The following is a 13,823-nucleotide window of genomic DNA, read 5'->3' as shown; positions in this document are numbered from 1 at the left end:
GAGCTGAGTTAAGCCTTTGTTTGTAGGAATAAATCCTCCAAAAATGGCTGACATGGCCTTTCCCTGGGAATTGCAGAAATTGGAAAGATGTGCAGGGAGGGCTGAGACCCACTTCCACCTCAGATGGAGAAAAGCAGCTTTTTGTAATCTCATCTTGGATATCTCACTATGCAAGAGCCAAAACTGAGGCTGAAAAAGCTGATGTTCTCCTCACATGCAGCTCCAGCCCAGAAACCAGTCCTAGCACAGCCTCTGCTTTCCCAGTCCTTCATCTTGGGACAATTTGAATCCTAAATCTCATTGTCTTTCTGCAAGGAGACCTTGTGAGCAGCACATCAGAAATAGCACAGCTTCCCCCTCTCCTCACTGCTGCAGCATTTCTAAAAACATAGAACATGTCCAGGACTTGAGAGGTAGCCCAGGTGTGTTTGTGCTTGAGAGCATGAAGTGTGTAAAAACTGCTCCTTGACTCTCCTTTTTGGAGCAGGGGCTTCAGCTCCTGATAGGAAATTCCTGAGCACAGATTAAAGTTGGGGTGAGGTCCCCTCCCAGCCGTGGGTGTGCAGCTCCTGCTTTGGTCTGAAGCATTGTGAGCCAAGCTGCTGGGTTTGGTCCAGCTTAGAACTCTTGAATGAAGTTGAAGAATCAAAAATAAGATTCCAAAAAGATGCTTTTCCAAATTTTACTCTGTTGCAGTCTACTGCTGTACAACTGGGATGTTTTCAAGCCTGTCTCTTCTGCTTAGAAGTGAGGAGGATATGTCAGAAAATGTGATCTAGACTTTCCTGTAACTGCTTGTTTGTTTACAAAGCTGCCTCCAGATGCTTTGCCTTAAAAAGATGTGTATGGCTTTAGTGTAGATTATCCATGAAATAGATTGAATCACTCTCATGTCTGTTGTGATGTGGGAGTTACTGTCGAGCACAATCTGAATGTTAAAGAGTAAATTAAAATAGATCTCTGCTCTACCAGGCACATCAAACAATGTAAGCACTGGAAGGACTCTGTGGGTAAAGTTTCAGAATCAGAATAACTTTCTTAGTAATTTGTCTGAAATTTGCTTTCTCATTGTCTCACAAATGGAATTTTAAGTGTATTATTGCACAGATACTCAAGGCTTCCCTAGCAGCACATGCCATCTTTGACTGGCAATCAGTACAGCAGCAATTTCCTCAACTCTGTGGCTTTGGAATGGCCAGTGCAGAGGAGAAGGTGACCTGTTTGTGCTTGTCCTCCAGCTGTCTGACACCCCCAGAGTGGCTTTGCACAGCTTGTTCTGCAGCTGCAGGAGAAAGTCACAGTGTCCCAGCACATTCAGTACAGAGCCATGGATCTAATGAGCAGCTTTTGTGGCAGTGTCTCCTCTAAATCACTCTCCTCAGAGAGAAATTTGGTGTTTTAGCAAGACTGATGGCCCAGCCCTGCTCCCAGGCTCTCAGTGAGCTGGTGAACTGAATTTGGTTACTCAGCTCTGTGCTTTTACCTTCCTTTCTCCCATATCCCCCTTAGAAATGGGACAGGAAATGAGCAGAAGGCAAAACAAGCAAAACCTGCCCAAATTCCAGCTATGCACAAGAATCTCACTCCCTTATGGTGCAACTAATCAGTATTGATGTGTGTTCAGTAGAGCACACCCAATCTGCCTCCATTGCCTTCTGGCAAGGCAAAAATAGGTGTTACTGTGAAGAAAAGAGTGTGGATGTATTTTATGTGTCATCTATCTGCTATATCAAATTGAGGCAATCAAGAGGAGACATAGCAGAAGGCAGAAAAGGGGTTTTCAAGCAGAATCACACAAAGGTAACCACTGTGGTATTCACATTTTTTTTTCCTTTGGTTATGATTTTGAACTGACTGATTCTATGGCTTTGATATAACTTCTGGTTTTTGTGTGAGTACAAGTGAGAGAGGAAAAGCTGAGAGACTTTGGCGTGGAAGGTGCACCCTGGAAAGTAAGCAGCATGTTTTTTAAATTGCAGAGTCCAGTGGGGAGTGCTTCTGTTAGCTTGGTGTGTTCAGGAGAGCCCTGACATCAATGAACTGTGTTGGACCAGCACTCAGTGCACAGGAGAAGTGCAGCTGTGACATGGGAATAAAAGCCAGGAACTGTTTTATGGGAATGCTGTTTGTAGCAGAGTGAAAGAAGGCAGGAAGGATCAGCTCTCCATGAGAAGGGAGCTCTGTTAGAAAAAATATTGGTGATAAAAATATAGATAGAAATTATTTCTCAGCTTTGCTGTTGAATTCTGGAATTCTCCAGCTGATCAGCCACTGTTAGGGAAGCAGGATGTGTTCCTGGGATCATTTTGAGAGCATCCAGTTCCTCACTGATAACACTACAAATAATAGCAGTGCTTCAGACCACTGATTCTGCCCAGGTTTTTGTAAGCTGTTTTCTAAATGCAATCCCAAAGCATTCTTTCAGACTTGGATTATTAATTTTTTTTCCTTATCCCCCCACCCTCCATTCCACTCTGTGCAGGGAGCAGGCCCAGAAGACTTCAGCAATCTCCCACCTGAGCAAAGAAGAAAGAAACTTCAGCAAAAGGTGGATGAACTAAACAGGGACATTCAGAAAGAGATGGATTCAAGGTGAGTCAAACCACTCCAATGAGAAGTGAAATTGCACTGGGCAGAGCCCCTGTGTGATGGACCTGGGTAAATCCCAGCAGGAGAGGTTTTATGGCATGATGGCATCATCCAAAGTCTCTCTGATCTGCAGCTTAGATTTCCTGGAAGCAGGAAGATAATGACTCCTGTGCTTTTGTGAATGCTTTTTGTACAAGGCTGCATTTATCATTGTGGTTGAGAATAAGGCTATTTTAGCTACACACTTTAATTGATTCTGGCAGCCTGTGTTTGTGCTTTGTGTTTGTTCACATTCTGGAGTTGCATTAAAGATTCAGTGTGTTCTGTTTGTGAGACACACAACTTTTCTTCCCTGAAGGATTTTGAGACTGGTCTTTCCCTAAAAAACTGCTTTGCATTTGTACATGTGTGCCTACATTTTGTGTTCTGCCTACATTTTGTGTTCAACCTACATTCAAGAACCTGCCTCTTTTGCCTACTAACCCAGAATTTCTCCTTTATCATGGATAAGAAAATGTGGTTATATGATTTGTCATTGCTTTATTTTTCCCTCTGTGGTAACTTAGGTTTTCCTCTGTGCAGGTTTTTCTTTCTGTTCATATTGATTGTGAGGTAACCCAACATTTAAATCAGATATGGAACTGCAGCAGAGTGAAGTTTAAAGGAAGAAAGTTTATGAAGGAGAAAATAGCACCAACAGTTAAATAAGAGTTAAACAGTAATAATTGTGACTCATATGTTTGCAACATTGTCCCTTAGGGCTTCAGGCACAGAGCAGTCCCACTTCCTTGCCACCCACACTTTTTCCCACTTTCCATACACACAGGGCAAAGGCACAGGATTGCAATTGTCAAGAGTTTGGTGGGAAACTCTAAAGTATAAAGAGTGTTAACTTGAATCGTGGGACTCTCATTAACCTCTCTCCCACCAGTTAATGCCTGGAGAAAATCTGAATAGTTGTGCCTAAAACCAGCCCAGAATTCCATTTCCAGCTCTGCAATCTCCATCAGCAGCCCAGTGAAGCTGTCCTGGGACTCAGCTGGGTCACATTTTGTAGCCTCAAGTTTGTCTGTCCCTGTGCTGTGACAAACACAAACCATCTGGAGCCAGCTTCCTTTTGAGCAGTGTGAAACAAATAAATATCTTTCAGATTATTTTGGTTGCTAAAGGCAAGCTGCAACAGGCTGGGTGAGAATTTCTGGTTTGCCCTCCGTTTCTGTTATTGATATATCTTTGTTTCACTTTCTCAACTGGAGGTCAGCCCATGATGGATGATAATGATTCAGCTGTTTGTCTATGCCCTGAAAACTGGGAAGATAATAGTCTAGAAAGCTGGAGCTGTCATAGATTGCAATGGTGTGAGATTTATTATTATTGTTGTTTTCCCCAGGGCAGCAAGTAGGTACTGTTGTACTACATAAAAAATCATGTCAAGCTAAAAATCAATATCAAGTATTTTCTCATGTTGTGGGTAACTCACTGTTCTTCATCTCTGACAGTGTAAATTCTCTACTGGCAAATAATTTTATTGTTCTTTTTCAATGGCTGGTTCTATACAGGGCAAAAGCCTCATCTGGGTGTTCTCAGTTCCCTTTGTAACAGCTTAGGTTGAACTCAGAGTGAAGAAGAGACAGTTTATTCAAGGCATTTACCCCCAGCTGCACTTAAATGTGTTTTATTTTTGTTCTGCCCCTCAGAGATGCCTTAACAAAGATGAAAGATGTGTACATCAAGAACCCCCAGATGGGAGATGCAGCGAGTGTGGACCTCAGACTGGCAGAGCTGGGGCAGAACATTGAAAAGCTGCGGTTAGAAGTTCAGAAATTCGAGGTATGGGAGGAAACATCTCAGTAAAAACCTGCTCAGGTCTGAGCAGGGCCTTCCTGACTTTTCCAGATGTATTGGTGCACTTTGGGGTGTGAGGGCAGGGCCTCCATGAGCACTTTTGCATTAATTGGGGTCTTGGAGCTGATTTGTGTCACATAAACAGTCACCATCTCCTGGGGCTGCCAGCCCACTGTTAAATTTGCCACAGAAAACAAATTGTATTAAGTGGAGGTGAAGAGGAAATGCAGTGTTCTCTGGACTGCCCAGAGGGCTTCAGATGCTGATTTAATTAATTAAATAAATTGAAGCATCATGTTACAGACATCTGTGGAAAGTCAGAGTGACATAAATGCAAAGCACCATTTAGAGACTAACAGCAAGACAGAAACCATCAGATGAAATATTGTTTAAGGAATAGTCTGCCATGGACAGGAAGCTGCTTGGTGATATAAAATCTCCAGAACAGAAGGGGAGTGTTTGGAATAGATGAAGCCCATTATAATTACATGAGAAGGATTAGACAGCTGAGAAAAGACTTCACTTTCTGCATTATGCTTTGAACATAAACAGATCCAGCCCATTAATTTCAGATGTGGTTTTACTATCCATTGCTTTCCTACCCGGTTGAAATCAGTGGCTCTTTCATTCTCCCCAGCTTTTGTTCTTGTGCATTCAGCAGTTGCTGAGTTTCTGGTGTTACTCAGACTACTCTAAGCAGCCACACATCATTTTACTTGGTTGTGACTAGAGCAGCATCATCTGCTGGCTGCTTCTCTGTCAGGCTGTTTTCAGAAAATGGTTACGTTTTAATAAGTGTGTCTTTGAGCAAGACAGTCCAGAATCTGAGCAACTGAAAAGCCATGAGCAGGTTTGCTGTGTGGCCTGGGTGTGAGGAGTGTCCCAGCAGGGTGAGCTGTGTGTGTGTTTCTGTCTGGCAGGGCTGGCTGGCCGAGGTGGAGGGGCGGCTGCCGGCGCGGACGGAGCAGCCCCGGCGCCAGAGCGGGGTGTACGAGGCACAGAACCCGGCAGCAGTGAACAGCTGTGCCCAGGACAGAGAGAGGTACAGTATCTGTGCAGGCTGGGGCTGCACACACCCTGACCTGCCCTATCCCACCTCAAAAACCTGCATTCCTGACTCTGATGTTCTGTGTGACAGGCGAGCGAGCCAGAGCGTTTTTACAGCTTTTAATGGTTCAAAATGAGGGGTCTCACTTCTCTGTAGTCACAGCCCAAGCTAGCTGTGGATTCCAAGGCAGCTCTGGAATCACTGAGCTGCTCCAGCTGGGTTTTCCCCTTGCCCCAGCCTGGTGGCAGAGTGGCTCTCTGTGCTGCTGGGGTGGGTTGCTATAGTTGCTGTGTTTTTCCTCTCTTGAGCAGCCCCGATGGCAGTTACACAGAAGAGCAAAGCCAGGAGACTGAGATGAAAATCCCTGCAACAGACTTTGATGATGAGTTTGATGATGAAGAACCACTACCCACCATAGGAACATGTAAAGCTCTCTATACATTTGAAGGTATCACTCCAACTTTTCCCTCATTTCACTGACTGGGTTTTTTTATGTTCATATGCCAAGGGAAACCTTCATTAAACCTGAAGTAGCCAAGTGAGGCTCTGGTGTGATTCTGTAGAAAGGCACCAAGACAGGGATGTGGCTCCTGTTGCTCAGGAACTCTACAAGAGAAAGAACCAAAACTCTGCTCTCGGGGTCACATTTGTCTGACTCTTTATGCACACACTGCTGACTCCTGAACCACAAACTCCTGTTCCTGCTGCCAGTGATGCACAAAGCTGTGTCCACCCATGGTCTGAGTTCCTGATTGCTGTTGCTGTGTTTCAGGTCAGAATGAAGGAACAATCTCTGTAGCAGAAGGAGAGATGCTCTATGTAATAGAAGAGGACAAGGGTGACGGGTGGACGCGGATCCGGAGGAACGAAGATGAGGAGGGCTATGTCCCCACCTCCTATGTTGAAGTCTATTTGGACAAAAATGCCAAAGGTGCTATGACCTATATTTAATGCTATTATTATTGTTTTATTTGCTTTCACAGAGATAATCCAGCCCTGAAGCTGCTCTGTGCTGCAGATAGAGCCTTTTAAGAGTCTGTACAATGCCACCAAGTGCATTATTCCGTACGTGGACTAATCATGGCTTGTTGTACTGCAAAATGTGCTTTTCTTGCTCAGAGAAGGGTGGTGTGGGAGACTGTGAAAGCAGAGGGGAAATGCAGCCTTTCCTGGACAGTGTTTGCTCAACTGTCATAGCCATTGCACACCCAGCTTAGTGCAGGAGGCACAAAGCCCTTTGGGATCCTTCAGGCTCTCCTCAGACACACAGGTGGCATCTCAGACACACCCACAAGTCAACTCTGTCCCAAAGTCACTCAGTGGGACTTCATGGAGGGAATATTCAGACTGCTGGTTTGTGTCTGTGTGGGAGCTTTTCAGAGCCTGTTGTGTTCTTGGATTGAAAACTGGTGGTAATTTAGTTTAGTGTGTGTGGAAGGGGAAGGAGAGCTCTTACCAAAACCCCTCTACAGAGCACTGTGGTCCTTGATAAATGGGTAACACATTCAGAAAGCTCCTCTGTTCTTCCCCACCTTGCTACATTTCAGATGTATTTGCTGTTTCAGATGACCAGAACTAATGGTTTAATCTTTGGCTTACATGAGATCAATGGAGACATTCAGAGTTTGGGCTCCATAAGCTGCTGTTTGTTGCTTTTAATTCCTCCCCAATGTTTTGTGAAAGGAAGCAGTGCTGCAGGGCAGACCAGGCTGGAGTAAATGCCAGTGCTGAACACTTGATAATGGGATACACTGAGAAATCAAAATATTTTGGACCTGTTTCAAATCAGGATATGTTAGAATTCCACTATTAAATAATTGTGCTTATTCAATCACTTAATCCTTCAGATTGTTGTGTTTCCTAGACTTGAGAGTTCTTGGTGTGAACCAAGCAGCCTCATCCAAGTCAAAAGCAAACTGAACCATTTTCTTTGGGGTTTATAGGCAGCAGGAAGACAGAAGGCAGGGCTGTGTCCATAAACCAGCACTGAAACTTGAGCAGTGCAGTGTTAATCAGTGCAGTGCCTTGTCTGCTGCTGAAAATCTGGGCCTTGTTTTATTTTGCCATAATGCAGTGGTTTTATGTTCCTGTTGGCAAATACATGCTCAGTTGAGATGCAAAAGAGTACAAAATATTCAGCCCCCTCTGTTGATTTTTATTAACCTTTGAAAGAGGAACATGGATCATCCATTCCCATTTATATCCAGAACAAGGCTGAAGGATTAGAATTCATGGAATCACAGACTGGTTTGGTTGGAAGGGACCCTCTCATTCCAACCCTCTGCCACAGGCAGGGACCCTTTCCATCCAAGTGAAAATGCAAATTGTACTAGGGGTGAAGGCTGATACAGCTGCAGCCATTTCTGTACCCACAATGGAGGTTTTACAGATAATTTAAAGTTTTTTCCATTAATTTTGCTGCATTTCAGGAACAAAATCAAATGTTATCTATGAATATCTGATGTATAGGAACGATAATGTTTACTTATTTTATTTCTCAAGTCTCTGGTTTAAAAGATAACTTTTCATAGAATGCAGCATAGAGGTTTGGAGGAAATGCTGCTGTATTTAAAAGGTGAACTTTGTTGGAAGCTGCAGATTGATTTGGAAGGTCTTGGTAGAAATGACTTGATTCAGTCCTTGAAACAGAAGTGATGACATTCCTGTAGATAATACTGTAAATACTAAAGCCTTTGCAAACTTTAACAATCCTTTCCTCTTTTTGGAAAGAAGATTGAGCAGCTGGCACCATGAAGGGCAGGAGGGTGGGAGCTCACAGCAGCCCCTGGGACTGTCCCAGGCAGCAGAGCCAGTCCTGGCTCAGCTTTACCTGCCTGGCCAGGCTGTGGCGGTGCCACGAGCCAGGGGCAGCTCAGTGCCACTGCTCAGTGCTCTGTGAGAAGCTGCTTTCTCACTCAGCTGGAGCCTGTGTTGTCAGGGCTCTGCTGCAGAACTGAGCTGAGCAGGACAGGTAAGTTGTCTGCAAGTGCCCTCCTGATCTTTAGAGGAACCAAGCTGGGTCTGTGCCCTGCCAGCCCCTGTGTGAGGGCTCCTGATGGCATTTACAGGGGTGCCTCTGGTCAGAGGGTGTTGGCAAACCCTGCCACAAAAAGAACAGTAATGCCTATCTTGTTTTGCCTTTTTTTTTTTTTTCCAGATGTGCACAAACCACTTCAGAAAATCTCTGAGTAGGTTTGCATAGGCCTGTCCACCCTTTATTCTCCTGGTTTGCTGCTACGGTTGTTTTAAGAGCTCTCTTTGAGAAGGTTTTCTTTAGAAGAGATGAATGTCCCATCTCCATCACTGAAAGACTTTGTTAGGTACCAGGTCGGCTCTGAAATGTCACAGCCTGTGTCCATTCAGTGCAGACAGCACTGTTGTCCTGAATAGAAATGAGAGCTGCAGGCTCTGCTCCCACTGAGATTCCTGCAGGAAGCTCCTCTGTGCACACCTGGGTGTAGCATCTTGCAGGGCTTTTCTCTTCCTGTCTGGTGCTGAGAACTCTCAAACACAGAACTAGCTCAGAGACTGACCAGCCTGTGTTACTGACTCTGGTACCTCATCATCTGCTTGGGAACAAAACTCTTTCACTGAGGGATGTTGTGAAATGTGTGACACAACAGAAGCTGCGTGGAGTAACCAGCTCTGTGCAAACCCTGCATTGCACCCAGCAGAAATCCCACATTCCCTTCCAGCAGAAAGGCTGGGTGTTTGTTTGGGTGACATGCAGCAGTAGAGGCTGGTTTGGGAGGTTAAACTTCTTGATTAAACTCTTTTGGAGCCTGGGCTGATGAGCATTTTGGCTCCTTTGGCGCTGTGGGTCTGTTCCCCCTCACCTCTGATATCAGTAATTCCTTCTGGGCAGCTCTGGCACTCCCAGGGCTGCAGCTCTGCTCTTTGCTGTAACCATCATGCAGAGCCTTGACTTATATAAATAAATAGGTAAAAGTTAACCATGCTGATGCACTTTTTATCTAGGATATATCTGATTATTTAATGCTTGCCAAATTATTTAGGAGTTGGTAATTATGAACTGGACTGTGGCTTTTTAAAATCCTTTTGTTAAATACATGCCCTTAGTTCTCCCAGTATAAAAAAAATGTATATAACATAACTTAAAGACTAAAGTTACTTGAATTGTTTTTATCCTTTTATATGTGTATCAATATAAATGGTTTTATAGGCTGTTCTGCTTAACCCAGCTGTTTTGGTAACTACTCAGTCCCTCTGATGTTGAGAAGTGTTTTTGGTTACTCAGCTGCCTGCACCTGGACTTGCATAGGAACTGCTGTTGTGTGTTAAGGTTTGTTCAACCTGGCCAGTGTGGTTGTCTTGTTTCTATTCTTATTTTTTAAAGAATCATCATCTGTCAGGAATCTCTTTATAGCTTGATGTACCATGGTGTCTTCTAATAAACATTATATTTTCTCATTCCTGTGAGGTTTTGGTTTTTGAGTTTTTTTTAATGACAGTAACTAGTAGATGACAATAATGAGTAGCAAAAAATAGTGGAATTTAACTTTCCTAAGGAACAGCAAATGGCCCAGAGCTGCTTCTCACTCTAAGCACAAAAACAATTCTTCTCAAGAAAAATATTTTGCTGTGGCTCTGAAAACTTCTTTGTGCTGTCATTTGGAAGAATTTGATGGAAGTGGGTGCAGAGGAGGTGAGAAGGTTCCCCTGGTCTCTCAAATGCAAAGGAAGTTTGGACTGAGCCTGTATTCCCTTGGATACAGCACTTGGGGCCAAATCATGCTCCTGGATTGTAGATTCACTTGGCCAAAGGACAAACTGGACAGCCCTCAGTCTGTGGGAACAGGGATGGCCAGAGCAGGGGTTTGGAGGCTTGGGCTGGTTCACTGACCTGCATATTCCTGGCTTCCCTGCAGAAGGAAAGGCCTCTGCAGCCTGTGGTGGAAAGGAAAGCTCTGGATTCCTCTGCAAATTCTTTGATTTAATTTCCTGTTGTTGTTCAGTGTCATGGATGGTCTCTGGAGCTGTCACTGGAGCAGATGCTGCTTTGCAGACAGAAAATGAAAAAGCTGTTTGTGTTCTCAGTAGCACAAAGCAGGTGCTGGCAGGGTCCTGCTCCTGTGCTTTACTCCCAGAGCACAGCAGAGCCCCAGTGATGCTCGTCCCAGGCTGGAGGGAAGGGCTGAGGGTGCAGGGTCTGTGTCTGAGTCAGGAGCCTTCCTGAGCCCTGTAACCCAGTAGATGCTTCACTGCTTTATTTCCTTTAACCTCCTGCAGGCAGAGCTGCTCTTAAGGGACCCCATTTCCCCCAGCCTCTTTCTAATCCAGTCTCTTTCTTTTTGTCTTTCTTATGTTTTAGATTCCTAAAGGTGTTTGTGCTGGTGCAAGAACCTCGGGGCGAGCTTGTCACAGAAGGAGAAACACAATGGTCTGTTTACCCTGCAGGCAGTTAAAACACACCCATGGAAAGCCAGACTCCCAGTCTTGTCTGGAGTTCCCACTTGAAAAATTCAGAGCTAAATTCCATCCCAGTGCCATTCAGATGCTTGCTCTTTTCCATGGCATGCTACTTGTGACTTGGATTTCCTTATCAGCCTCTCCCACTCTGCTGCCAGCCTGGCACAGCCCCCCTGTCAAACACAACACACACTTCTCCCAGCCCAATCCCTTCTGTCAGAGAACTGCTGCCTGCCCTTGGATGCAGGGGGTAGCCAGAGAGTCCCAAGCATGTTCTGGTCTGTTTTCTGTCCCCCTGTCCCTCAGTCCATCTGGGTGTACACCCTGGTCCAGCAGCATTTCACACGGTGCCTTTAGTGCTGAGCCTGCAGCTCCTCTCTGGAGCGGGGAAAGGAGGAGAAAACCTCCCCTGGACCAGTGGTGCAGCAGCTGGACTGGGCTCTCAATTTGTCAATATTAAACCTGATCCACATGCATTATTCAACATTCTGCCTTCCCCAAAAGGTCACTAATACTTGTCAGCCTTTATTTCTCTTTTTTCAAATCCAGGCTGATGCTCATTCCAAGTATTAAACCCCTCTGACCCTGCTGTTTCCTGAAACCCTTGAAGCTCACGTATGTACTTGTTTTCCTGCTTGTTCTCTCTGCCCCCTCCTGTGTCCCTGCTGTTCCTCACACACACACAGACACACACACAGACACAGACAGTGGCATTTTGGTTGGCAGCCCTTGCTGCTGCTCACAGGCCCCGTTTGGCTCTGGTTCCAGCCTGCATGCTCGCCCTGTTGCCTTGCCTGCGCCCACCTTCCTCAGGGTCACGTTATTTTGTGGCTCGTGGTTTAATCTCTCTGCAGTTTTTCTTTTTGGTTGGTTTGTTTTTCAGCATTTCAGACCTGCCTTCTTCTTTTTGCATGACCTCCTGTGCGTTGTCATCGGTTCATGTTGGAATAACGGAGTTTTTCTAGATAAATAAAAGAGGAAAGGAAAAAAAAAAAAAAGAAACCGCACTGTTTCCTTCTCCCATCTTGTCGTGGACTGGACCTGGACCCAGCAGCCAGACAGGAATTGTGACCACCCTGTTCTCACATGGTTTGGTTTGAAGCAGAAGTAGGATAAGTGATTCTGCACTTTATCATGACATACAGTGGTAAGAGAGCTACACTATCTCCAAAATTCACATGATCTGGACTTCAACTGCCTAATAAAGGGTCAACGTCCCTCTAAACTTCTACAAACTTCTCTCTTCTCACTTGGTTTCCCCTGAATTGTTACCATTGTTTGGGTTTTACAGTCATGGACATGTTTGAGCCCTGCAAGAGTCAGTTGCCACTTGATAGCTCCTGAGGGCCAAATTTATTCATGGATCCACACCTTGTCTGTGGGAATCTCCTGGCTCTAGTGCAACTCCAGCGTTCTCTGTACAATTCCTGCAAGTTAAGAAATTTTATATGGAAGCCACTATGGGCAGTGACCCCAAACTGAAACCTCTCAGGGTTTGTTTGCAGGCAGGTGAGTGTTGTTTTGCTGCCTGCTGGGCTGTCCTGCAGGGTCAGCACATCAAAACACATCCCAGAATCTCAGACTCTCCATGTGGGATGAAGTGATTTTTGAGCTGGGTTATGTGTGGTGTTCATATTTCTGTCCCTTTCTCTCCAGTTAAGATGCCAAGTCTTGTTTTTACAAAGTCCCTTGGTGCTACAGTTCATCCTGTAGCTGTTGTGATTGGTGCTTAAGAGTTGCCAGGATGAACCAGCAGAAGGTTTGTGATTTAAACCCACCCTAAATGTGCTGAGCACAGGCAGCACCAATGCTGGGGCTGCTCTGCTGCAGCCCTGGAGGGTCAGAATCCATAAATCACTGCCTTACCACTGCTGCTGCTATGGGCACTGAGCTGTTCCGATCAGGAGCAGGATGGGATCCCCATGGTTGGCACCTGTGGCTTTGTGCTCTCCACCTGCCAGGGGATCTAAAGGGTTGAACAATTAACAGGTGTGCAAAAATATCCTTACAATATTTTTAGCTGCAGTATTTTTATTCTCGTGTCCAATGCACTGTTGAATCAGCAGCTAAGAATTCATTTTCACCTCTTGTTGTGCCATCTATGTAAAAATTAGATCAAAGTTTGCTTTTCTATATTTAATCTGGGTGGACAGTATATTATTGTCAGCCTCTGTGGAACATTGGAACAATTGCAATGTCTGTGTTTCTAAATTGTGCTGTAGAAGGAGCATTAGCTTTAGCTGACTGATTGATTCCTCAAGTTTTTTTACAAGACCATGTATGGAGTTTTTATAAACTTGGCAAGTAGTTCCCAAAAGCCTGGATCTTAAAACTGATTTAAGAAATAGTGACAGTCATATCTCATAGTCTGCACACGTTTATTCTGCTGCCATTATTCAGGGTAATGAATAATTTTTGTAGAATTTACCTTTGGCAAACGCTGAAGAACTAAATATGTGACTGGTTTATAAAAACTCTGCTTGGATTTACTAATCTTGCCCAGCAGCCTGGACTGTACCTCCTATGAAATTTCATGATCCCCAGCAAAAGTCTCTAATGCCCTTTCTTAACACCTGTAAATAGAGAAGAAACATATTTACTGATACTCAAAGTTGTGTTTAATGCTGAGTATTTTTCAGAAGTTCATTTAGTTTGATGCATATTGTTCTTTGGGTTTTTTTTGTTTTCCTGCCTGAAATGTCAGAAGACCTAAAAGAAGCCAAATTCTATTTTAACATGATGATGTTGAGCACTTTTTTATTTGTATATGTGTGTGTATGTGTGTTTGAGCACTGATCTCGGTGGCATCTCAGTGTTGTGATTTCATTGCCAATGTAAAAGGTTCTGGTGTTGCCCATTCATTTCTGGAGACAGAATTCAACCAAATAAAGTGCTTCCATTTGAAAGCGAA

At 44.5% G+C, this 13,823-nt stretch overlaps 1 protein-coding gene across 23 annotated transcripts in view; it reads left to right on the top strand.

Annotated features, from left to right (window-relative positions):
* Positions 1 to 13,823, top strand: part of FNBP1 (formin binding protein 1) — a 91,287-nt gene extending 77,464 nt beyond the window's left edge. For 15 of the 23 annotated variants that reach the window (XM_033077236.2, XM_033077232.2, XM_033077238.2 and 12 more), the window contains 6 exons: positions 2,483 to 2,592; positions 4,287 to 4,419; positions 5,355 to 5,476; positions 5,791 to 5,930; positions 6,255 to 6,413; positions 8,640 to 9,913. In XM_033077236.2, the coding sequence (XP_032933127.1) occupies positions 2,483 to 2,592; positions 4,287 to 4,419; positions 5,355 to 5,476; positions 5,791 to 5,930; positions 6,255 to 6,413; positions 8,640 to 8,674 (699 nt within the window). In that variant the 3' untranslated portion in view covers positions 8,675 to 9,913. Of the gene's footprint in view, positions 1 to 2,482; positions 2,593 to 4,286; positions 4,420 to 5,354; positions 5,477 to 5,790; positions 5,931 to 6,254; positions 8,125 to 8,639; positions 9,914 to 10,814 lie in introns of those variants that run through there. The other 8 variants (XM_033077230.2, XM_033077253.2, XM_033077242.2 and 5 more) reach the window with 3 other exon arrangements.

Source organism: Catharus ustulatus, chromosome 21 (assembly GCF_009819885.2).
Source record: "Catharus ustulatus isolate bCatUst1 chromosome 21, bCatUst1.pri.v2, whole genome shotgun sequence".
NCBI lineage: Eukaryota > Metazoa > Chordata > Aves > Passeriformes > Turdidae > Catharus > Catharus ustulatus.
Note: the sequence above shows the minus strand (reverse complement) of the source record. Positions and strands in the feature narration are given on the sequence as shown.